This window comes from Apium graveolens, unplaced genomic scaffold (assembly GCF_009905375.1).
Source record: "Apium graveolens cultivar Ventura unplaced genomic scaffold, ASM990537v1 ctg794, whole genome shotgun sequence".
In the NCBI taxonomy this organism is placed as follows: domain Eukaryota; kingdom Viridiplantae; phylum Streptophyta; class Magnoliopsida; order Apiales; family Apiaceae; genus Apium; species Apium graveolens.
The window spans coordinates 76,986-101,628 of record NW_027420757.1 but is presented as its reverse complement, the minus strand read 5'-3'; the positions used below and the strand labels follow the sequence as shown (position 1 = coordinate 101,628).

The following is a 24,643-nucleotide window of genomic DNA, read 5'->3' as shown; positions in this document are numbered from 1 at the left end:
AAATCTTATCCGTCGAGTGCTACAATATTTCACTAAGTAAAATCTACTATGGTGTTTTGTTCATGAAATCATCAAGTACACAACATATACACAACAGAATCCAAAGCCAAATCACAAGTAGAGGTAGATCCAAGATTCAAGGGCAAAGCTAAAGTTGATGACTCTGTAAAAATCTATCAGCCAGTTATGGATCTGGAAGTAAAGGATGATGAAGATACTAGTCTGATTTTGAAGAAGAAGAAGAATATTCAAACAACCTCTGACAGAGCTTATGTTGTTCAAGATCAGGACTTAGTAAATTCTGATATGACAATGAAGTAAGCAACCTCTGACAGAGCTCAAGTTGTCTTGATATCAGAAGATAAAGTAAAGGAAACCTCTGACATTACTCATGTTAAACCTTCAAAAATTCTACTACCTGGGTTTACTAAAGCTCAACAATCTACTCAACCTTTGAAGACTACATCAAGTGGTTTTGAAGCAAGAGTTATTCGAGGAAAGGAAGCTAGAGACAAATGATTGGGTAGTTCTGAAGATAAGAGAGTAAATAATACTACCTCTGATCCAACCTCTTTGAGTGAACCACGAGTGGGAACAACTCCTGAAAAATTGAATCAATTGGAGTCTGTACAAATGGTCTACCACTCTGTGCTAAAAGAAGATATCATGCTATATTTCATGACAGATGGGAGGGTATTCCAAATTAGAAAGGATGCTATTCGTTTGAAGTACTTTAAAGAATTGCAACATGTGCTATTTCTAATATTCAAAGGCAGAAGAAACTTTACTCTGTAAAGTCTGACAGACCATACTATCATAAGTACAGAGTTCACAATGGTGATATAGTTGAGATGAAGCCTAATACCGCCAAAATCACTACATTTCTTGGTATTAAGGGTCTTGAATTCGATCTAGAGTCTGATAAAGCCTATGTCATCAGACTGGATTAGGAGATAACAAAAGAAAAAATAAATGATCTCAGGGCTGCTATCTTCCAGACAGGAGAAGATACAGTTGAACTTAAAGATGCAAAAAGGAGAATGCAGAATGAACTTAAATATGCTGAGAGGAGTCTGTTGAAGAACTATCTCATAAAAACTCCTGACATTAAAGAGATCACACACTGAAGCCAAGTCAAGAACTACAGCTGATAAATTTTGAAGTATATACAGGCTAAAGCTGATATCAGACTTTAAGGATGGTAAAAGCTACAAAGACTGTGAGTTGTAGTTATCTAGTCAAATTCTTATATGCATTTGTACTTAATATTTTTGACATCATCAAATATCTATTAAACTTGTATATTATGCTAATTTACAAGTTGGGGGAGATTGTCCGATGAAAAAGGATACTCTGGTTTATTGCGATAATGTTAGTGCTGTTTATCTCTCTGGTAATCCTGTAGAACATCAACGGACGAAGCATGTTGAATTAGATATACATTTTGTTCACGAAAAGGTAGCCCGTGGGTACTTCATGTACCCTCTCGTCGTCAATATGCTGATATTTTTACAAAAAGGTTGCCAAAATTTTTGTTTGAAGACTTTCGGAGCAGTCTCGGCGTACACTCACCTCGCGCTGCGACTGTAAGGGTGTGTTAGCATATATATATCGATACCAAAAATGATTATGTAAATATTATCACAGATATTGTAAATATATACTTTTCTTGTAACTCCTGAACTCATATATATAGTCATGATAATGCAATACAGATAGGACGGCCTGTAATTCCTTCTAACATATTTTAATGTTGGATATTTTATGTGATTTTTAAGAACCTAAAATATAGCTTTTGTTTTAGTGTTTGTGTTATAAGGCATTTTAGTCATATTTAATATTATTTATAAAATAATTATATATATATATATATGAGTTATAAATAAGTTAAAATTAACTAGAGGGCATAATTATTTTTATTGAATAAAAGAGGACATATCATAAATTTGGGACATATTGTATAAATCCCCATATTTTTTTTGCATTTTTAGTACATATTGTGTAATTTTAATTGCGAAGTTTCAGAGAAGAGAAACAAAGTAAATTCTGCAAAATGGGGTCTCGAGGAAAAAAGAAAAGAAGAATATCACCGGTAGAAATCGGAGAAGAAGACAGAATCAGCCGATTGCCTGATGAACTGATTCATAAAATCTACTCATTTTTGGATGCCAAAGAAGCTGTTCAATCCAGTGCTCTCTCGAAACGATGGGAGCATGTATGGACTAATCTCCCTTTTCTCAATTTCGGTCGGTATGAAAACTCTTGACCTAAAAATGTTTCAAAGTTTATCCGCCATATTTTGTCTCATCGAAACCATCAATCAAATGTTTTGGAATTGAAGTTTTGTGTTCGCAATAAAGGCTTCTCTAAGGGTTTAGTTGATAAGTTTATTAAGTATGCATTCCATCACAATCTGCAATGCTTGAGTCTTGAATTATTAGATGATCATGAGCCTTTTAAGTTGTCCACTTTCAGCTCTCAGTCTTTAGAAAAACTCACATTGCGAGTAAATCTTGAAGAATGTACACTCGAATCTGATTACTGGGATTTGCCTGTTTTAGCAACTCTACATCTGTGGCATCCACGTTATTCTGAAAAACACAGATTTTTGGATTCGTGGCTTAAAGATTCTTGGTTTACGTGCTTGCGTGAACTAAAAACTCTCTGTCTCTATGATTGGGATTATCCATCTTTTTCTTTCCGTTTGCCTTTTCCAGCTATTATAACCCTCAATCTAGGGCTATTCACGAACCGAGCCGAGCCGAGTTTTGATAAAATCGAGCCGAGTTTTAATTTTTTTTCTAACGAGTCGAGCCGAGCCGAGCTTTCTTAACGAACAAAAACTTGTGTTCGAGCTCGAGCTCGTTAACAAACGAGTCGAACACGAGCTTTTATCGAACAAAATCGAGTTCAGTCGAACCGAGCCGAACACGAGCCGAACACGAGCTTTCTCCATCAAAACGAGCCGAGCCGAGCCGAGCCGAGCCGAATTAAAAAATTCTGGTCAAAACACCGGTTAACTGTTAAAATAACAAACCAAATACTTTTATTTTTTTCTAAAAATTTTGTCATATCACTAAAATATATTGATCTTAACATCCGTACGGTTGGATCATTCATAAATATTTTTAAAAAAATTGAAACATTAATACGATACTAAACACTAATTACAAGTACAAGTCAAAACACCGGTTGACTGTTAAAATAACAAATCAAATACATTTATTTTTTTCTAATTTTTTTGTCATATCACTAAAATATATAGATCTTAACATCCGTACGGTTGGATCATCTATAAATATTTTTTAAAAAATCAAAACATGAATACGAGACTAAACACTAGTTACAAGTATTGTTCAAACAAATGGTTGATTGTCAAAATAACAAACAAAATAAATTTATTTTTTTCTAAAATTTTTATCATGTCACTAAAATATATAGATATTAACATCCGTACGGTTGGATCATTCATAAATATTTTTAAAAAAATTGAAACATTAATATGAGACTTAACACTAGTTCTAAGTACTGTTCAAACAATTTGTTGATTGTCAAAATAACAAATGAAATAAATTTATTTTTTTCTAAAATTTTTATCATGTCACTAAAATATATAGATATTAACATCCGTACGGTTGGATCATTCATAAATATTTTTTAAAAATTGAAACATTAATATGAGACTAAACACTAGTTCTAAGTACTGTTCAAACAATTGGTTGATTGTCAAAATAACAAATAAAATAAATTTATTTCTTTCTAAAAATTTGGTCATGTCACTAAAATATATAGATCTTAACATCCGTACGGTTGGATCATTCATAAATATTTTTTAAAAAATTGAAACATTAATATGAGACTAAACACTAGTTACAAGTACTGTTCAAACAATTGGTTGATTGTCACAATAACAAACAAAATAAATTTATTTTTTTCTAAAACTTTTATCATATCACTAAAATATATAGATATTAACATCCGTACGGTTGGATCATTCATAAATATTTTTAAAAAATCGAAACATCAATACGGGACTAAAAAGAAGTACTGGTCAAACTACTAGTTAAATTAAAATAGCAAACCAAATATATTTATTTTTTTAAATTTTTTATTATATCACTTAAATATATAGATCTTGACATCCATACGGTTGGATTATTTATAAATAATTTCAAAAAATTGAAATACCAATCAGGAAATAAATACTAGTTAGAAGTAGTAGTCAAATCACTTGTTAATTATTAAAATATCAAATTAAAAAATTTATTTTAATATCTGATTTTTTTCAAATTACTAAAATATATAATTTGAAATTCGTATAATTCAATAATTTAAAAATATTTATAAAAATCTATATAAAATTCATTATAATTAAATATATAAAAAATTTTAAAAAAAATAATTTTTTTCGAGCCGAACCGAGCCGAGCTCTAGCCGAACCGAGTCGAGCCGAGCTCGAGCCGAGCTCGAGCCGAATATGCCAAAAGCTCGGCTCGAGCTCGTTTTCTTAACGAACACATTTTTGTGTTCGAGCTCGAGCTCGAGCCCTTAAAGAACCGAGGCCTTAACGAGCCGAGCTCGAGCTTGTTCGCGAACAGCTCGGTTCGCGAACAGCTCTACCTCCATCTGTTCAAGTGTAATATTCCCATGAAAACAGTTTGGAACTTCCCCGCTCTAACAACTATACAGCTGGATGATGTATATCTTCCCGAGAATATGAATATGAGTGACATCTTCTCTGCCCTTGTCAATCTACAAAATCTCACATTATATCTAACATCAAATCAGAAATATTATTCCATATCTTGCCCTCCTCAATTGTTGAACCTCACTATCAGAACCATATTCAGATACTATGATTTTGGTTGGAAAAACATTGCGGTTTCAGCACCAAAACTCTGTAACTTCACTTCTTTTGGTATCTTTGCAGCCATAATAGGAGTTCCTGAGTTGGAAAATGTAAATTTAAGGTTGAATGGCTGGTTTCAGGGCGTGGAATCAGCAAAATTAGCAGATAGGAAACAATATCATGAGCGGCTAGCATATATGCTTTCAGGACTTTGTAATGCTAAGAACCTCACTTTTGACTAGGAGATTATTGAGGTAACCTGATTTATCTTTTCTCTTGAAAATATTAGCAATACCTTTACATCCTTCTCTGACTGAAGATAGTACTGCTATTAAATTGTGTAACTTGAGGCCTTGGTTAAGTTAGTTTCTGACGATGGATATTATATGTTTAAAAATGGAACTTACTGGTAATTTGTCATTAGATCTCCAGAATCTTTCTTCTTCTTGTTTTGCTTTTTATATATTTCTCAATCATCATTATAATTATGAAATTGGAATATTAATAAAACATAAATTTAAAATAATTATAAAATATCTTATCAAAATTTATACATAAATTAGTGTATTTATGTAGAAGTTAATAATAAATTTTATTATTTTTAAGGGTGAATTAGGAAAATATTTGTGCCTTCTTAACAGACCGTTGAAGAATCAAATCTTTTTTAATATAGGTGGGGAATGAATTCTTAAAACCACAGATATAGGTGTGATTACTATTAACCGGGTAAAATAATCAGTTTTTGTATGCGCATCCGGAGAACAACCAACTAATTACATTAAAGGACAAAGTGATACAGATGAAGGGAGTGAGAAATCAGGAGGCAAGTATTAATTGAACTTAATATTGGGAGATGCAAAGGATAATACATAGCAGATTGTGGATAAGGATTTTATTAAGTTATGTGACGGAGAGAAGGGAGGCTAGGAAATAGATAAGGGGACGGTGCAAACATGCAATGCACCTAAGCTAGATATAGATATTAGGTGCAGTATATTAGGTCAGTATACACATATACTATATGCCACTACAAAGCGAGAAAAGAGCACTAATCCCGACAATTGTCAATTTGGGCAATTTCTACCTTATTTGGTGAAATTTAAGTCATTTTCTTGCCGAACAACCCCCGATAAATATTAGCTGGAATTAGATCCTAGTACAATTGGTGAAATGGTGTCTCGAGCAAAGAAAAAGGGAAACATATTAGCACAGGAAATTGGAGATGAAGACCTTTTGAGCAGATTATCAGATGAACTAATTCACAAGGTCCTATCATTCATAGATGCAAAAGTAGCAGTTCAAACCAGCGCGCTCTTTCAAGACGATGGAAATTTATTTGGACCACTCTACCCTTTCTCAATTTCGGTTGGTATGGAAACTCTACACATAAAAATATTTCTGAATTTATCCGCCATGTTTTGTCTAATCGAGACCATGAATCCCATCTTTCCGAATTGAAATTTTGTGTTCACAATAATGTGGTAATTAAGGATTTAGTTGATAAGTTTGTTGAGTATGCAATCTCACACAATGTGCAATCCTTAACTTTTGATTTGTTAGATGATCATAAGCCTTATAAGTTGTCCACCTTTAGCTCTAAGTCATTGGAGAAACTCACATTGCGAGTCAATCTTCAAGAATGTGCACTCGAATCGGATTGCTGGGATTTGCGTGCCTTAACAACTCTCCACCTGTGGAGTCCTGGTTACTCTAAAAAAGATAAATTTTTCGGGTTCATGGATTAAGGATTTATGGTTTACATGCTTGCCTTCCCTGAGAACTCTGTGTCTTCGTGATTGGATTTTATCAGATTCATCTTTTTCTTTCAGTTTGCCAGCTATAACAACCCTCCATCTGTCTAAGTGTGTATCTTCCATGACAACAGTTTGGAACTTCCCAGCTGTAACAAGTATGCAGCTAGATTATGTATATATTCCCGATAACTTGGGTGACATATTCTCTGCACTTGTCAATCTACAAAATCTCGCATTATTTCTATCACCAGATCAGCAAGATCATATCATATCTTGTCCTCCTCAAGTGTTGAACCTGACTATTAGAACCAGCTTCTGCCACTATGCTTTTATTTGTCAAAGCATTGTGGTTTCAGCACCAAAGCTCTGCAACTTCACTTCTTTTGGTATCTTTGCAGCCGCAATTGGAGTTCCTGAGTTGGAAAACGTAAATATAAGGTTAAATGGTTGGTTTCAGGGCCTGAAATTAGCAGATAGGGAACAATATCATCAGTGGCTAACATATATGCTTTCAGGTCTTGGTAATGCCAAAAACCTCACTTTTGACTCGGAGATTATTGAGATAACTTGATTTATCTTGTCGATTGAAATATAAGCAATACCTTTACGTCATCTGACTGAAAATAGTACTGCTATTAAATTGTGTAACCTTCTTGTAAGTTTGCCTTCTCCATTCTGTAAGTTACAGTATGTGAAGTTACCGAGGGGATTCAAAGAATCAAGTATATCTAGTGCTCTGAGAAGCTATTTACTTGGTGGCTCTCCTAAAGCTACCATCGTCAAAGAATTGCCACAGGTATTTAATCAATCCATATCCATCTTGATAATACAATGTATTTTTGTCTAATCTCTTGTAAAGTTAAAAATGCCAAATCTTTCAACTTATGTTTTTGTGACAAAAAACCAATGTCATAACTTCTATGTGCTAGGTTAGACGGAGGTAGTTCAACTTTTTTTTTATTTTAAAGGCTTAATGACCTTTTAAGCCTTATGGTTTGCACCAATACCATCTCTTCTTGTAAATCAACTGTTGAAGCCATGCCAACTTGCTAAATTGTATTCTGCAATTCTAATTCTTGACTCCAGTGTAATCAAATTTAATTTATCAGTATCTAGAATGCATTACAGTTCAAATTCTTTGAATTAATCTTGTTTAGTGTGAACCGATTGATACACACCTGGAAGAATCAGATCGAGGTGACCAACAATTTTAGTTCACGACCTACTTTAATTTATACCGAAATCGTTTTTCTCATAAACTATTGGGTCGGTGGGAGTACTATTCAGTTAGATGCTTTCACTATGTTATGCACCACCACCCCTATACTGTGTACTGTGACTACTGTCCTGATCTTTAGTCTGATATTTAATTAGTACCGAATATATCAAATTGATAACATTTTTTCATGTCAGTTAAGTGCCGTGAGATATATCATCGTTTTTTGTTTTTTTTTCAGCACACAATTCCTCTAAGTGTAGCAGTTTCCATCACAGATCAACATGTTGCACTACAAGAACCCTTGGCTGCTCCAATAAACGAGCTGGTTGATACTCAATATGTTAATCAATGTCTGAGTGTTGACACTGTTAACAGGTATGTGCGAGAAGAGCATAGTGTGGAAGATACTATGGTAGATGCTGACACAGTCAGACATGATATTGATTCTATAGTGGAAAGGACAGACAAAGATCAAGTGAGCTCTTTTAGGGGGGGAAGAGATTCTGGGTTATGGCGGGGCCACGAGGTTAATTCCGAGTTTGTATGCCTGCTGGATCGCATTATGCAAAAGTACCCGGAAACCTTTGAGCACTTTACCACAAAAAACAAGAAGTTATGTTCAATGAATCTGATTGTTTTATGCACCTCACTGAATGACTTTATCAAAATATCTATCACTGATGTCGATTGCGAGATGATTGCTGCGTACAGGGATGTATTTTCCTACTTGCAGAAACAGGGACTCGACATGAGCTGGGTGGTGAACCGCCTGAACTATATAGAACATCTCCGGTTTTCAAAGCCTCTGGTTAATGAGCTTCACTCAATTGATTGTCATATTGAGGATGCTAAAACTACACTGCAAGAGCTGCAGGCTCAAGTCAATAATGTCAAAATTAAACTACAAGATCTGGAAACTCGTGTTGATGATGCCAAATCTAAACTGCAAGATTTGCAGACTCTTCGCACGGAGAAGTTGACGGAAATCGAGAAAGCTTTTGGAACTATGGGTACTAACATTGCTGTTGGTTTCGTCGGAGATGATCTACTGCCTAATTCTTAACTTCATGGTCTAGTTTTAAGTTTTAAAAGTTGTTTGGATGCCTTGGAATATTGTCAATTGTCGATCCCTGAACTCTGTAGTACTTCCAAAGCATTATGCTTATTATCATAATGTTTTCGTGTTTCCTTATAACGATGTTAATATCATAAACATCCAATTTGACATCATTTTATAACCTGTTGGTACCACTTTTATATGAGTCAATTTTGGTCAACATTTTGACTCTAATCAACCATGTAAGTCACTTTACACCACATTAGAATGTTTTTGAACCCTATAAGAGTCACTTTCAATAATATATTGGTATAATTAATATGTTGACATCATTTAACCACCTTTTGTTACCACTTTCATACGAGTCAATTTTGATTCACATTTTGGCTCTAATCAACCATGTAAGTTAGTTTACACCATATTAGAGTAATTTTGCACCTTATAAGACTGACTTGCCACGAGTCATTTAACATGTTAACATGTTAACATCATAAACACCTAATTGACATCATTTTACCACCCATTGGTACCACTTTCATAAATGATGTAGCCTTGTGTTTTGTCAGCCATCAAGCTACTTCATTTAAGGTTTTATATGCTTTTGTGTTTTCTCTTATTTTGAACTTCTTTTGGTGTATTATTTAAAGAGTGTTGCCTTGGATGTCATTTTGGTGTAAAAATGATTCAAAATGTCATTTTTTAAAAATATTACCTAAAATATTATTTCATAACAGTGTATGGTATAATATTTGAAAAATAACCCAAAATGCTAAATGATGTAACGTTGAATATCTTTTTTTCTGAAAATTTTAAGTCATAGGCCACATCATGTAATGATGTGTGATTTGAGTTTGTTTCTTAAAATTTTTAATCTGCCAAGATATTATATGATATAGTGTTTTGGCACCAAAACACCAGGGTTTTGATCCCAAAACACTATTCTATCTATCCCAAAACACTATTCTATCTAGTATTTTGTATATAATATTTTTTAAAAATAAATATTATCAAACCCAATTTTTTTGTTAAACCCTAAAAATAATAAAAAAAAATTAAATTATTTCTAAAACCCAAAAAGAAGTTAGTGAACCCTAAAATGCTTAAAATATTAAATTAAGTTATATTCATAGAATTTAAAAAAGTTTAATTCAAAATTTATATTTTTGGTTTCAAGGGTTCCTAGATTAATTTAGGGTTTAGGCTAGGGAACCCTAAATCAGTGTAGTTTTTATTAATTTTTTATAATATTTTTAAATCCAAAAGGAGATTGATGAAACCCAAAATGTTAAAAGTTGTTAAATTATATGTGTCTTTAATTCAACTTTTTAATATTTTTTTAAAATTCGAAAGAGAATTATTGAACCTTAAAAAATTTAAGAAACTAATAAATTATAATACTACCATTAAATTTAAAAAGAAATAATAACCAAATTACCTAGAAAAACAGGATTTTCTCCCCAAAATACACATTTTCGGTAATCACGGCCTAGAATACTCACTTAAGACGTCCTTAAATACGGCGCGTTTCTTCCCGACCGTAAACTAGACGCCTAGAGTACTTCACCATTTTTATTCAAATATATATGTCTATATTGTGAAGTCAGTGCAATCACTCTTTCTCATAATTAAACTTCTGTAATTCTTTTTGTCCAATTAAAGGGAATTACTTTTACTCCATAATGTTTCAATCTAACCATCTTGTAATTTGTAAGTGTGACGATGATACTTGTCACCGGATTTTGAAATAAAATACTATTACAATCCATGCACTTTATTTCCAGTCGGGTTTATGGCTAACTGTTAGGAAATGAATAACACACACATGGATTAAATGTGTATTGGGTGTTTTTGTGCTTTTTTTGAATTTTTATGGTTGAACAAAGTAATTAAATCTTGTAGAGAATTGTGTTAATGCAAAATATAAGCATGCAATAATAAAGAATACAAATCTTTCAAAACTCACTTAATTTTATATTAAGATCAAGAATAATTTGCTATAAAATTTCTAGGCTCTTTGTTGATAAAGAGCTTAGCTTCTGCTTGAGAGTGTTACAAGATTTTTCTATCTAAATTGTTACTTCTAACAAATGACCAGTGTTAACTTTATAATTCACTTAACTGCTGGATTACACACTGTACAATAAGATATGCTATTAACCTTAAGTAAATTGTTACTTGTCATTTCCATTTTAGGAAAATTGAATCTTCTACTTTGGTTTAACATATCTTTAGCATCCTTTGTTTACTTTGATCTTCCATTATTAGATAATCTTCACCATTGATCTTGTACATACTTCAAGTTGCTTTTTGTAGACTTGTCAATCCAGCTGGTTGGATTGTTTGTTGATTGTAGATCTTGGATATTGAACTGGTCTGCATTTTGTACTTTGAGAATTTACATCGAGATCTCCAATTATGCATATAGAGATCTTGACATCTCGATAAGTATAATCACTTATCGAGATCTCTAATACTGTATAGTAAATTTGACTTATAGAGGTCTCTGAGTTCTCTATAAGAGACTTTGGCTTCTCGAGGTCTCTCAGCTTCATGTCTTCACTTTGACTTTTCGACAACTTAGAGTTCTCTAGTGAATTTTGACTTATCGATATCTCTGAGTTCTCTAGTGGACTTAGACTTATAATTGATAACTCAGAGTTCTCTAATGAATGTAGACTTGTCGGTAACTCTTAGTTCTCTAGTGAAGAAATGACTTGTCGATATCTCCAACTTCATGTCTTCAATTGACTTGTCGATATCTCTCTGAGTTCTCTAGTAGCTTTCCTGACTTCTCGATAAGTCATTTGGAGTTCTCGAGTGACTTCTCTATAACACTGAACCTGTGACTTAGAGATATTGACTTAGAGTATTTTTATCCAAAAGGATTTATTCAACTCCAAACATCTTCAAAATTCTTCTAAGACATAATCTTCTTGATCTTCTTCTAGATAGAATCCTTAGGCTTGATACTGTTTAAGGAAAAAGGCTTCAGTCGCTCCTTTGCATTTTACAGACTTTAAAATATTACAAGTACAAATACAAACTAAGATAAAAATACAACTTACTTAGGGTTGTCAATATGACTTAGTCTTGTTGAGGTACAAGCATGTCTTGCACAACAATCTCCTCCAATTTGTGAGAAGATTGCTTAACACAAATTCATGCCTTTTAACAAGACTAATCTCAAGCTAAAATGGAAAGTAAAGTAAATACATGAAAATTGACACAATTAAAACTTTTATACAATAGAAGATTTACAAGATTTAGGTAGTTACAAAGGTCAGGTAATGACTGTTTTTGCCTCTGTTTCTTCTTTAAGAATATCCCTTAACTGAACAAGTATCTCAAGCTCTTCTACAATCGGGGTTCCACCTAAACCTTCTACTAGTTTAACCTGACATCCCTTGGATAACCACTATTCAGTAAATCAATTCTAAACCTTGAGAATTGACCAACTTTGATATTGAGAAACTTCCCATCTTTGGATATTCTGCTCCTTCCTTGTGCTTTCAATTCTTCAGACTTTTTTATAAATATTTCAAGTTCTTCATCATACATTCTCTTTATTTTCTCATATTCAGCTTCATTCCTTTTTCTTCTTTCTTCTCTCTCAATCAGCCATTCGATAATTTTACTATTATAGAAATGCACGAAGAAATATTTATTTTAATTTTTTCACAACATTAACCTGTGTTTAACGAAAATAAGTATCCTAATCGTTTAGATGAATTATGAATTGTGATTCTAATCATACTTCTGAGTTATGTATTTCATATATGCGTCTTTCTTCTATTAGCTTTGTGATCTTCATTGAAGAACTATACATTCGGAGTTGATGAAATTGAAATGAATGCACATTTTCACTTTTTGGCAGGTCAAAGGACTAAATAGGAGAATCAAGTGCGTTTTACATTCCTCAATCCTGAATACAGAAAGGCTATCAGCGGAAAAAAAAGTTTGTTTTAGACGTTAAACTAGATCTTAATGCATAGTAGAGTGTTTGTTTTATATTAAGCAAGTTACTACTCACGACTTTCTTGTCTTAAGAACTTGAAGTTTCATGTAATAATTCTTGTACGTAGACTTCGATTTAAGTAACACTTTGGTGCTCATTTTCTTGTAATCTTTTGTTATTGGTTTTAACTGCTACTCAGTGTTGAGAGTTGTGTTAGTTCCCCGAGCTATTTACTTGTTTTAAAATAGTTTTTGTACATCTACATTTTAACAGGCTTCACTGTGCAAAACAAGGGTTAGAGGATTAAAATAAATTAAACAAAAATGTGATATAAAACAACGGATTGAAAGAAAACAAGACTTCCTCTAGCATTTAAGGCCTAGACATTGCTTCGTTCCGTGTTTTGTTTTATTTTTAATTTTATTATAAAATTAAAATGAAATAGTATGTAGCATCTAAGCCTTTAACGCTATTTCATGTTCCGTTTAACTGGTATTTCATGTAATATTTTTAATCTATTTCAAAACGGATTTTAAATAGGCATTTAAAGTTTAATGCTTTTGTGTTCACCATTTTACTTGTATTTAGGTTTCTTATATATAAATAAAAAAAGAGATTAAAACGGTAATTTATTTGGCATTTTAACCTAAATGGTAGACCAAATAGCATTTTAAGCTTTTGTTATACGGGTACACATCCCCAGCCCAGCTTCCGCTTTCTGCTTCTCTTACAGCTTATGCTTCTCTAGTACAAACACTATCGTTAAAAACCTAAAACCCCCAATATCAAGCAAATTTGCTATATTAATATTTATTAAAGCTTTAATTGATACGCAATGGTTTCGGATTCGGGATCAGGTGCGCATAAGTTACGGTGATTGCGTGGATTTAAATGGATGGTAATATACGACAAACTCAATTAGAGGGTTACATATATGATAAACAGGTTTCTAAGAAAGTAAGACTCAATTTAGTATGAATTCTAATAATTTGCGTGATGTATTATTTTTGAAATCATAGTTTGTATGATTTTAAGTTGTGTTATCGATGGAAAATTTTCAACGATATGAAATTTGGTATTATTCCGGTTGATGATGATGGTGATATTGAGATTATATATGGAATTATTGTTTCGAATGAACCTCATTTCATTGTTGAAATATATTCAGAAAAATTTTTAACTTGTCCATTGATTGAAACAAGTTCGAGAGTTGTGAAAACTAGTTCGAAAGTTTTCGAGTGGAGCGGTAGTAGGGGTATTGATTGTCAAACTACTAGTAGTATGTATATTGGTGGTGATACGGTTAATAGTAGAGGTTTGGATGCATATGATGTTGTTGAGTCGGCTTTGATTACAAGGGAGGAGACATCGAAGCCGATGAAGTTGAGGGAGTTGCTAATATTCAATTCAAAAAAGTGTTGATGCATACGGTTAGAGATTTTCATATTCGTAATCACCTAGAGATTAAGGTGATTAGATCAAGTAAGGTGTATTGGAATGTGGTTTGTAAAAATAAGGATAGTGGTTGTGAATGGAGTTTAAATGTTAGGTTGTGAAAATCACTTGGGAAATTCCAAATTATAAAAACTTTGGGACCACATACATATTTGCACACCACCGTTATCAAAGACCACCCTAATTTAACATCTCATGATATTCTTGAACTATCTAAGGATCAAATCATAGTCGATGTCACGGTTAAGGAAATGCGTTAATGGCGATGGTGAAAAGTATTTTTGGTTACCAATTGGGAAGAGAGAATATTAGAGATGCCAAAAAGCTAGCAATGGATCAAGAACATGAATCTTAGGAAGGATCATATGAAGACCTCCCTTTTTTGATGGAAGTGTTGCAATGTTTCAATGTGGGAACCAAGATTGATTGGATTTTCAAGGAGGATAAGATGGAATATCGTGGAAGCTTAGAGGTATTCTATTTAAATGCTTTTTCATATTTTTGTAATGTTTTAAAGTTAATGAGTATTTTATGTCTATATTTGGAACAAAAAGTGACATTCAAGAGACTATTCTGGGCTTTCAGACCATGCATTGATAGATTTGAGCATTATATGCCTTTCATACATATAGATGGGACTCAGCTTTACGATCCACATCCCGATGTACTATTGAATGTTATGGTAGTGAATGGCTTCAGTCATATTCTTCCATTAGCATTTGCTATTGTCGAATCTGAAAACGTGTCTAGTTGGTTGTGGTTAATGGATAGATTGAGGAGGTTTGTCGCAGGTAGGAGACATGGGATTTGTGTCATCTCTGATAGACATGCTGGGAGTATGGAAGCTATGGCACAGAAAGGATGGTGCGAGCCCCTTGACCATCATAGATTCTACTTTAGACACTTCGCTACAAATTTTGCTAGTGAACATAGGAGAAAGGGATTGAAAAATAGGTTAGTTGAGTTGGTTTCTCATGTACAAGAGAAGATATTTGATTTTATATGAAAATATTTGTTGATTGAGGAGCCTAGGACGGAGGAATGGTTTGAGGATTCACCTTTAAGTAAATGGTCTTTAAAACGTGATGGAGCACTACACCATAGATTGCTTATAGCAACGCCGAGATAACATTGCTTATGTGCAATATATGTTGCAATAGAGTCTATGGCAACAAATCTGCAAAAATTGGGTGTTGCACCTGCGTGCATTGCAATTGGTCGATTTAGCAATAAATATAGCACCCTGTAGCAATGAAAATAATTTATTGCATTAAAAGGAAATAACAACAAATATTTGTCTACAACAATGCCTAAATAGTATCGCAGTAGCTTATGTTTGTTACTTTTTAATGATTTTAAGGCAACAATATTATACCAATGAAAATGATTTTAACCACGATACTAAAATGATATTGACCCATATTGCAATGATTTTGACCCCTATTGTTATATTTTCATGCCATTTTAGCAACATAATTCTATGAAATGACAACAATATTTGTTTTTAAAAAAATGAGCAGGTTCTTGCTGTAAATACAGTTAGCCAAGCGAATAAGCCACAAATTTGAATTAGATAAATTCATCAAGATCCAACAATCCAAAATTGGTACCATGACCGTTAGAATGTAGTCTTACAACGTATTCCCAATATAAGTATTCCAATCTAAGTCTCATACATAAATTAACCATTAAAGTCTAAGGCATAATTTTAAAAAAAAAGATTTAGTCTAGCTAGACGGAGATAGATAATGAAAATTACTAAGTTCAAATCAGACATAATATAGGATCAAGTAGCTAGCTAAGCATATTCATCTCCACCATCTGAATCAACCTCATCACCATCTTCATCGCTCTCATCTCCACCATCCGCGTCCCCATCATCATCATCTCTATCTTCCTCATCGTCATCTAATCCATCAGCCTCAACCGAGCTTTCGACACACAATTCGTCGATATTGACATTTATATCAGGATTCATCTATGCCAATCTCCCCAAAATCTTCCCGAGCTTCTTATTCAACTGGTCATCCATTTCAGCAACAATTTCTTCCCTCATGTTTTCCACATCTGCAGAATCTGTGTGACTAGTTTTTGCCAACTTTTTGTTTGATTTATTTGTTCATCCACTTCTTCCCAATAGTTAGTTTGGTCCATAAGCTTCAAAATCAAGCTCTATCGTCTCTTCATTATCATCATCGGCTAATTCCTCATCTGGGTTTGCTTACAAATATATGCCAATTCATTACTAAATAATTGCTATAACACAATTGGCAAAAAAATTGTAAATATGTATAAACAATTTTTACCCTGTTTGTATGACCCTTTCGAGTTTTTGGATACAATTGACGCTTTGCAGCAATTTTTGTAGATTCACCATCCAAGTTAGCAATTTTCTACGATAAAAGAACCTAGAATGAGTATTTGTACATAAATGAAATAAAATACGCCAAAAATAGATCATGGCTTAAAGTACCATTTTACGACGAAGCTGGGCAAAACTGGTACGACCAGCATTGTGAGTATCAGTCAATTTTTTCCGGTTTGCTACAGTTTTTCATCTTTTTCTTGCACAGCTTCGTCACTCCAGTACTTGAGCATTACCATGAACAAATTCAATGGAATGTTTGCAGGCTTGCTTTTCATACGGTCCCTATCATTGTCAAAATTCTTAAAGCATCGTGACTTCACACGGCTTTTGTATACCCTCCTGTTGTCATCAAGCGTCTTCAATACCCAATATTTCCCTTTCTCAGGAATAATGTACTTTGTCTAGTGAATTAATTAACTAAAAATGTTAATTAAGTATTACTAAACAACTAACAACTAGTTCAATTTAAAAATATAATGAAAATTGAACAAGGTAATAGAAAACAAAAATAGTGCTTTTTACCTTCACTTATTCCCACCAGCCATTTTTTTCTTCCTTTGGAACTCTAGACCAATTAACAAAATCCAGTGGAATATATAACGTTGCTACCGTCCCCAAGAAACTGCTCAATTCATTAACTACTTTATTTTTCTTTGAGTAAGGCTGGAATTCAGAATTTAAGCAGATAATTGGCATATCTTCGAGCTTTCGTGCGAAGACATGATTCATCTTTGTAGGTCTTCTACATCTTTGATTTTCAGTACTACTTTCCCTTATATGAAATTAGACACAAATTAGTGGATTCATCCTTAGTGAAACCATTACTTAAAATGACAATAAATTACATGTCTCCAATATCTCCGTCAGGGATGCAAAGGTCTGATGATGAGCCTCCAAATTAGTAGTCACAACCGGTTTGTCATGTGTGTTTAGCATTTCCCTTTTTTGTTTTTGCATTTCCAATTATGCATCCATAGTTCCAATTCGTTGGTTTATAGGAACCCTTTCTATCTTTGCGAGATCAACAGGTAGTGGAGGGGGTGGAGGTAGTCGAGGGGATGGATGGAGGCCAAATGGTTCTAAGGACGTAGGTGGTTATTTATCCTCATCAGTAGCCTTGTAAAAATACAAAAAATAGATAACATCAAACTACAATCTAGAAATCAGGGGAAAAAACCGTGAATGTACTATTGAATGTTGTGGTAGTGAATGGCTTCAGTCATATTCTTCCATTAGCATTTGCTATTGTCGAATCCTAAAACGTGTCTAGTTATTTGTGGTTAATGGATAGATTGAGGAGGTTTGTGGCAGGTAGGAGACATGGGATTTGTGTCATCTCTGATAGACATGCTAGGAGTATGGAAGCTATGTCACAGAAAGGATGGTGTGAGCCCCTTGACCATCATAGATTCTACTTTAGACACTTGGCTACAAATTTTGCTAGTGCACATAGGAGAAAGGGATTGAAAAATAGGTTAGTTGAGTTGGTTTCTCATGTACAAGAGAAGATATTTGATTTTATATGGAAATATTTGTTGATCGAGGAGCCTAGGACGGAGGAATGGTTTGAGGATTCACCTTTAAGTAAATGGTCTTTAACACGTGATGGAGCACTACACCATATATTGCTTATAGCAACGCCGAGATAACATTACTTATATGCTATATATGTTGCAATAGAGTCTATTTCAACAAATTTTTGCAAAAATTGGGTGTTGCACCTGTGTGCGTTGCAATTGGTCGATTTAGAACGAATATAGCAACCTGTAGCAACGAAAATAATTTATTGCATTAAAAGGAAATAACAACAAATATTTGTCTACAACAACGCCTAAATAGTATCGCAATAGCTTATATTTGTTACTTTTTAATGACTTTAAGGCAACAATAATATACTAATGGAAATGATTTTAACCACGATACTGCAATGATATTGACCCATATTGCAATAATTTTGACCCCCATTGCTATATTTTCATGCCTTTTTAGCAACATAATTCAATAAAATGACAACAATATTTGTTTTAAAAAAAACGAGCAGGTTCTTGCTGTAAATACAGTTAGCCATACGAATAAATTTGAATTAGATAAATTCATCAAGATCCAACCATCCAAAATTGGTACCATGACCGTTAGAATGTAGTCTTACAACGCATTCCTAATATAAGTATTCAAATCTAAGTCTCATACATAAATTAACCATTAAAGTCTAAGGCATAATTTAAAAAAAAAGATTTAATCTAGCTAGACGGGGCTAGATAATGAAAATTACAAACTTCAAATCAGACATAATAGAGGATCAAGTAGCTAGCTAGGCAGATTCATCTCCACCATCTGAATCAACCTCATCACCATCTTCATCGCTCTCATCTCCACCATCCGCGTCCCCATCATAATCATCTCTATCTTCTTCATCGTCATCTAATCCATCAGCCTCAACCGAGCTTTCGACACACAATTCGTCGATATTGACATTTATATCAGGATTCATCCATGCCAATCTCCCCAAAATCTTTCTGAGCTTCTTATTCAACTGGTCGTCCTTTTCAGCAACAATTTCTTCCCTCATGTTTTCCACATCTGCAGAATCTATGTGACTAGTTTTTGCCAACTTTTTGTTTGATTTACTTGTTCTGCCACTTCTTCCCAATAGTCAGTTTGGTCCATAAGCTTCAAAATCAAGCTCTATCGTCTCTTCATTATCATCATCGGCTAATTCCTCATCTGGATTTGCTTGCAAATATATGTCAATTCATTAATAAATAATTGCAATAACACAATTGGCAAAAAAACGGCAAACATATATAAATAATTTTTACCCTGTTTATATGACCCTTCCGAGTTTTTGGATACAATTGATGCTTTGCAGCAATTTTTGTAGATTCACCATCCAAGTTAGCAATTTTCTACGATAAAAGAACCTAGAATGATTATTCGTACATAAATGAAATAGAATACGCCAAAAATAGATCATGGCTTAACGTACCATTTTACTACGAAGATGGGCAAAACTGGTACGACGAGCATTGTGAGTATCAGTCAATTTTTTCCGGTTTTCTACATTTTTTCATCTTTTTCTTGCACAGCTTCGTCACTCTAGTACTTGAGCATTACCATAAACAAATTCAATGGAATGTTTGCAGGCTTGCTTTTTATACGGTCCCCATCATTGTCAAACTTCTTAAAGCATCGTGACTTAAAACGGCTTTTGTATACCCTCCAGTTGTCATCAAGCGTCTTCAATACCCAATATTTCCCTTCCTCAGGAATAATGTACTTTTTCTAGTGAAATAATTAACTAAAAATGTTAATTAAGTATTACTAAACAACTAATAACTAGTTCAATTTAAAAATATAATGAAAATTGAACAAGGCAATAGAAAATAAAAATAGTGCTTTTTACCTTCACTTATTCCCACCAACCATTTTTTTCTTCCTTTGGAACTCTAGACCAATTAACAAATTCCAGTGGAATATATAACGTTGCTATCGTCCCCAAGAAACTGCTCAATTCATTAACTACTTGATCTTTCTTTGAGTAAGGCTGGAATTCAGAATTTAAGCAGATAATTGGCGTATCTTCGGGCTTTCGTGTGAAGACATGATTCATCTTTGTAGGTCCTCTACATCTTTGATTTTTAGTACTACTTTCCCTTATATGAAATTAGACAAAAATTAGTGGATTCATCCTTAGTGAAACAATTACTTAAAATGACACTAAGTTACCTGTCACCAATATCTCCGTCAGGGATGCAAAGGTCTGATGATGAGCCTCCAAATTAGTAGTCACAACCTGTTTGTCCTGTGTGTTTTGCATTTCCCTTTTCTGTTTTTGCATTTCCAAGTATGCATCCATAGTTCCAATTCCTTGGTTTATAGGAACCCTTTCTATCTTTGTGAGATCAACAGGTAGTGGAGGGGGTGGAGGTAGTCGAGGGGATGGATGAAGGCCAAATGGTTCTAAGGACGTAGGTGGTGATTTATCCCCATCAGTAACCTTGTAAAAATACAAAAATTAGATAACATCAAACTACAATCTAGAAATCAGGGGAAAGAACCGTGAATGTACTATTGAATGTTATGGTAGTGAATGGCTTCAGTCATATTCTTCCATTAGCATTTGCTATTGTCGAATCCTAAAACGTGTCTACTTGTTTGTGGTTAATGAATAGATTGAGGAGCTTTGTGGCAGGTAGGAGACATGGGATTTATGTCATCTCTGATAGACATGCTAGGAGTATGGAAGCTATGTCACAGAAAGGATGGTGTGATGCCCTTGACCATCATAGATTCTACTTTAGACACTTGGCTATAAATTTTGCTAGTGCACATAGGAGAAAGGGATTGAAAAATAGGTTAGTTGAGTTGGTTTCTCATGTACAAGAGAAGATATTTGATTTTATATGGAAATATTTGTTGATTGAGGAGCCTAGGACGGAGGAATGGTTTGAGGATTCACCTTTAAGTAAATGGTCTTTAACACGTGATGGAGCACTACACCATAGATTGCTTATAGCAACGCCGAGATAACATTACTTATGTGCTATATATGTTGCAATAGGGTCTATTTCAACAAATCTGCAAAAATTGGGTGTTGCACCTGCGTGCGTTGCAATTGGTCGATTTAGATCAAATATAGCAACCTGTAGCAACGAAAATAATTTATTGCATTAAAAGGAAATAACAACAAATATTTGTCTACAACAACGCCTAAATAGTATCGCAGTAGCTTATATTTGTTACTTTTTAATGACTTTATGGCAACAATAATATACTAATGGAAATGATTTTAACCACGATACTGCAATGATATTGACCCATATTGCAATAATTTTGACCCATATTGCTCTATTTTCATGCCTTTTTAGCAACATAATTCTATAAAATGACAACAATATTTGTTTTAAAAAAAACGAGCAGGTTCTTGCTGTAAATACAGTTAGCCATACGAACAAATTTGAATTAGATAAATTCATCAAGATCCAACAATCCAAAATTGGTACCATGACCGTTAGAATGTAGTCTTACAACGCATTCCCAATATAAGTATTCAAATCTAAGTCTCATACATAAATTAACCATTAAAGTCTAAGGCATAATTTAAAAAAAAGATTTAATCTAGCTAGACGGGGCTAGATAATGAAAATTACAAAGTTCAAATCAGACATAATAGAGGATCAAGTAGCTAGCTAGGCAGATTCATCTCCACCATCTGAATCAACCTCATCACCATCTTCATCGCTCTCATCTCCACCATCCGCGTCCCCATCATAATCATCTCTATCTTCCTCATCGTCATCTAATCCATCAGCCTCAACCGAGCTTTCGACACATAATTCGTCGATATTGACATTTATATCAGGATTCATCTATGCCAATCTCCCGAAAATCTTCCTGAGCTTCTTATTCAACTGGTCGTCCTTTTCAGCAACAATTTCTTCCCTCATATTTTCCACATCTGCAGAATCTGTGTGACTAGTTTTTGCTAACTTTTTGTTTGATTTACTTGTTCTGCCACTTCTTCCCAATAGTCAGTTTGGTCCATAAGCTTCAAAATCAAGCTCTATCGTCTCTTCATTATCATGATCGGCTAATTCCTCATCTGGGTTTGCTTGCAAATATATGCCAATTCATTACTAAATAATTGCAATAACACAATTGGCAAAAAAAACTGCAAATATGTATAAACAATTTTTCCCTGTTTGTATGACACTTCCGAGTTTTTGGATACAATTGACGCTTTGCAGCAATTTTTATAGATTCACCATCCAAGTTAGCAATTTTCTACCATAAAAGAACCTAGAATGAGTATTCGTACATAAATGAAATAATATACACCAAAAATAGATCATGGCTTAAAGTATCATTTTACTACGAAGCTCGGCAAAACTGGTATGACCAGCATTGTGAGTATCAGTCAATTTTTTCCGGTTTGCTATTTTTTTCATCTTTTTTTTGCACAGCTTCGTCACTCCAGTATTTGAGCATTACCATGAACAACTTCAATGGAATGTTTGCTGGCTTGCTTTTTATACGGTCCCTATCATTGTAAAACTTCTTACAGCATCGTGACTTAACACGGCTTTTGTATAGCCTCCAGTTGTCATCAAGCGTCTTCAATACCCAATATTTCCCTTCCTCAGGAATAATGTACTTTTTCTAGTGAAATAATTAACTAAAAATGTTAATTAAGTATTACTAAACAACTAACAAATAGTTCAATTTAAAAATATAATGAAAATTGAACAAGGCAATAGAAAACAAAAATAGTGCTTTTTACCTTCACTTATTCCCACCAACCATTTTTTTCTTCCTTTGGAACTCTAGACCAATTAACAAAATCCAGTGCAATATATAACGTTGCTATCGTCCCCAAGAAACTGCTCAATTCATTAACTACTTTATCTTTCTTTGAGTAAGGCTGGAATTCAGAATTTAAGCAGATAATTGGCATATCTTCGAGCTTTCGTGCGAAGACATAATTCATCTTTTAGGTCCTCCACACCTATGATTTTTAGTACTACTTTCCCTTATATGAAATTAAACACAAATTAGTGAATTCATCCTTAGTGAAACCATTACTTAAAATGACAATAAGTTACCTGTCTCCAATATCTCCGTCAGGGGTGCAAAGGTCTGATGATGAGCCTCCAAATAAATAGTCACAGCCTGTTTGTCCTGTGTGTTTTGCATTTCCCTTTTCTATTTTTGCATTTCCAAGTATGCATCCATAGTTCCAATTCCTTGGTTGATAGGAACCCTTTCTATCTTGGTGAGATCAATAGGTAGTGGAGGGGTTGGAGGTAGTCGAAGGGATGGATGGAGGCCAAATGGTTCTAAGGACGTAGGTGGTGATTTATCCCCATCAGTAGCCTTGCAAAAATACAAAAAATAGATAACATCAAACTACAATCTAGAAATCAGGGGAAAAACCGTGAAGTTCAATAATTTAGAAATGTACCTTTTGAGCATTATTAACTGATGAACGCATTGTTCGTCTAACCATGACATTCTTGTCCTTCTTAAATCTCCTTTTGCGTAACAAAATCAATAATATGGTCAAAAACACAAAAGAGAAGTGATCTGATGATATTACTGAAAACGAAACACATAAGCACTTTGTACATGCTAAAGTCATTAACTATCTCAACACAAACATATGCACAAAACAAACAAGAACATAGCATACAAATTTAAAAATCCCAAATAAAAGCAGAGCAACCAAATTAAAAAAAACATAATCAAAGTTGATTCTTACAAACATAAGCAAACAAGTTGCGCCCTAATTTAATAGAGCACAATCATATTTTCAACATAATTTCTAAATCTTGGAGAAAATCACAATCGAAACCCTAATTTTAAAATCCCCATTTTAAAAGTTTCAACAACATCACAATCGAAGCCCTAATTTTAAAATGCCCAATTTAAAAGCATCAACAACCTCACAATCAAAGCCCTAATTTTAAAGTTCAGTTCTTACCTTTGAGCTTGATTAATGTACGATGTTGAGTTTTCTTCGAGCTTCACTCTCCAACTCCGACCTTGAGCTTCAATCTCCAGGATTCACTATTTCTCGAGATTCAATCTTTGAGCCTCCAAGGAAAGCTCATGAATCGCCTTTGTCACCTCTGAATCTCCCAGCTTGTGAGTGTACGAAGTCAGTATATTTCTGTGGCTGTGAGTGTAAATTGAGTCCCGTGTGTTTTAACTTAGACAAATTATGTAATAGAATTATTTTTAGTAATTGTACATTTAGGCTCCTGTTTCTGGAAAGCCCGGAAAAAAGTAATAGGAAAGGCCGCTTCTTTTCAAGGACCCGGGAAAATTATGTGCCCAAAACATGAATTGCTATGCAATGGGTGCTCAAATTCGTGGCAAAGTGTAAATTTTTTTACCAAAAATATACTCTTTTGTAACAATTTTAAAATACTTTACAATAGCTATACATTTGTCAAAACTACTTAACAAATAGCAACAATTTATGGT

General features: G+C 33.7%; 1 protein-coding gene across 1 annotated transcript; it reads left to right on the top strand.

Annotated features, from left to right (window-relative positions):
- The first annotated feature begins 2,045 nt into the window (after window positions 1-2,045).
- On the top strand, window positions 2,046-9,003 carry LOC141704523 (uncharacterized). Its single transcript, XM_074507762.1, has 6 exons — window positions 2,046-2,246; window positions 2,361-2,702; window positions 4,931-5,062; window positions 6,960-7,118; window positions 7,200-7,399; window positions 8,061-9,003. The coding sequence occupies exons 1-6, from the start codon at window positions 2,054-2,056 to the stop codon at window positions 8,883-8,885; spliced, it is 1,851 nt and encodes a 616-aa protein (XP_074363863.1). The 5' UTR covers window positions 2,046-2,053; the 3' UTR covers window positions 8,886-9,003.
- Window positions 9,004-24,643: the final 15,640 nt, after the last annotated feature.